This window comes from Echinops telfairi, unplaced genomic scaffold (assembly GCF_000313985.2).
Source record: "Echinops telfairi isolate 266 unplaced genomic scaffold, ASM31398v2 ScPeMD7_23;HRSCAF=83, whole genome shotgun sequence".
In the NCBI taxonomy this organism is placed as follows: Eukaryota; Metazoa; Chordata; class Mammalia; order Afrosoricida; family Tenrecidae; genus Echinops; species Echinops telfairi.
In genome coordinates, this window is record NW_022103920.1 from 15,460,904 (window position 1) to 15,463,202 (window position 2,299).

Genomic DNA, 2,299 nt, shown 5'->3' on the forward strand with positions numbered 1-2,299 from the left:
CGGAGGATGATGACCCGCAGCCAGGACGCCACCGTGCCCCTGGGCTCCGAGCAGGTAAAGCATGCAAATGTAGTCAATTCAAGGCTCAGTATCTGAAACACTGTTTGCCACTTGAATCGTTTTTCACATACTTGGCTCCATGCCATTAATTAAGTCCACCATATAGTGAAACTGGTGAGCGTTTTTTTACACCAGCCCCCCTTAGAGAACCTCAAGGTTCCTCACAGCCCCTTCCCACCCCCTGTTCTCTGGTTGTGTTCACATTGGCCGGGCTACCGACACGTGGGCTCACGTGGTGCTTGTCCTTGGCGTCTGGCCTGGCTGGAGGCTCCAGGGATCCTCCTTGCTGTGGCACGTGCCAGCACTCCCGCTCTGCAGCTGCGTCGTGCCCTCCAGTGGCAGTGCCCGGCCTGTCAGCCCTTGCCACCACGGTTGATTCGGGCTGTAGGGCGAGGGCTGCCAGGAGAGTCGGGGTAGAGGTACCTGGGCAGGTCCCTGCTGGCGTCTGGGCCTCGCCAGGAGGGAGATGGCGAGGAATTTGGGTTTAGCTTTCAGAGACTGTCGAACTATGGTCCACAGCAGCTGCGCCGTTTCGCAACCTAAGCCGTGGACCAGGTTCCCACCTTGTCGGGCTTCTAATTGTAGCCCGCTGGGTGGGGTCTCCTGGTGGTTTTAATTTGCAGTCGCTGTCTTCGTTTCACTCCCGTGGCTAGTGAAAGGAGCCTTGGCAGTGCAGTGGTTATGCACTGGGCTGCTAACCCCCCATGGTCGGCAGTTCAAAACCACCAGCTGCTGCTCCTTGGGAGAAAGATGTGGCTTTCTACTCTCGTGAAGAGTGACGGTCTCAGAAACCCACAGGGACAGTTCCGCCCTGTCCCACAGGGTGGCTCTGAGTCAGCATTGACGTGGTGGCAGGGAGCTGATGGGTAATGGAGGAGTTCTGGGTTACGCTGTGGCTGTAGATCTGGAATGGATGGTATCATCCAGTATCTACTTGTGTTCTTACTGGCTGGTGGACATCTTTTCCCTCCCCGGTTAGGTTGGCTCTGGTTGTGGAGAATGGGGTAGTTTTCCTAATGAGCCCCTCAGGTTACTCCTAGGTGGCCAGGTGTGTGTGTGCTGTTCGTGGACCTGGGGTGTGTGTGTGTGCGCGTGCATGCGCTCAGGATACTCCTGGGTGGACAGGTGTGTGTGTGCTGTTCATGGACCTGTTGTGTGTGTGTGTGTGTGTGTGTGTGTTCTTTGACCTGGAGGATGAGCTTGCGCTGGGGTCATTGCCGAGTGCAGTGTGTGTGGTTTTCTCTCTTGCTCTGCAGATAGAGATGGTTTGATGTCGGCTTCTCTGATTTGGATGCCTTCTTATTCTTTTTCTTGCCTCACTGTGCTGGCTAGGCCCCCCACCCCACTCCCGAGGGACTGTGTTGAACAGAAGCCATAAAGGTGGGTGGGCCTCCTTGACCCCTTCTTGGTCTCACGGAGACCGTGTCTGCCTGGCACCCCTGAGGAGGATGTCAGCCCTGGTGGGTGGATTTGCTTGTTGTTGCTTTAACATAGCATTCCTGTCCAGAATGATGGTGGAGAGGGGGATGAACTGGGGTGGGTAAGCTCCTGCTCAGCCCTGCTGATGAGCCCCGGTGGTGGTCTTCCCCAGCTGCAAGTGTCTTTAACTGTCCAGTGTCCACGTGCACATGCTCCCGGAAGGATCTCTCTTTCATCATAGGCATAATCTCCTCCCCTTCAGGTTGAAAAGAGCCCAGGGCCCATCGTCTCCCGGACTCGGAGCTGGGACTCATCCAGTCCTGTGGACCGTCCTGAGCCAGAGGCCGCCAGCCCTACCCCCAGAAGCCGACCGGTGACTCGGAGCATGGGAACAGGGGACACCCCTGGCATAGAGGTGCCATCTAGCCCGCTGCGGAGAGCCAAACGAGCCCGCCTCTGCTCATCCAGCAGCTCGGTGAGCCTGCACACAGGCAGCCTGGGTGCCCAGGGAGCCCCTCCCAGGCGTCAGGCTTTCAGTAGCCCGTGGGCTGAAGTGTTAAGATGGCACGGTCTGGTACCCGAAGGGAGGAGGTTGATGTTCCATTGTTGTTTTGGATTCAGGATCTGGGGCCAAGGGAAACCTCATTAGCAAGTTGAAAGGTGGTGGCAGAGGACCTGACAGGCCATCTTGGTGCCTCTTCCGCATTCCATTGTGTCTTCCCTTCATAAGCCTGCTCCCTCCTTCCTCCCCCAGGACACAGCTTCAAGAAGCTTCTTTGACCCCACCTCTCAGCATCGAGACTGGTGCCCGTGGGTGAAC

At 57.2% G+C, this 2,299-nt stretch overlaps 1 protein-coding gene across 1 annotated transcript in view; it reads left to right on the top strand.

The window, feature by feature from the left end:
• ZC3HC1 (zinc finger C3HC-type containing 1) overlaps positions 1-2,299 on the top strand; it is an 18,925-nt gene that overhangs the window by 13,661 nt on the left and 2,965 nt on the right. The window contains exons 7-9 of the mRNA XM_045288927.1: positions 6-54; positions 1,742-1,954; positions 2,234-2,293. Of these exons, the coding sequence (XP_045144862.1) occupies positions 6-54; positions 1,742-1,954; positions 2,234-2,293 (322 nt within the window). The remainder of the gene's footprint in view (positions 1-5; positions 55-1,741; positions 1,955-2,233; positions 2,294-2,299) is intronic.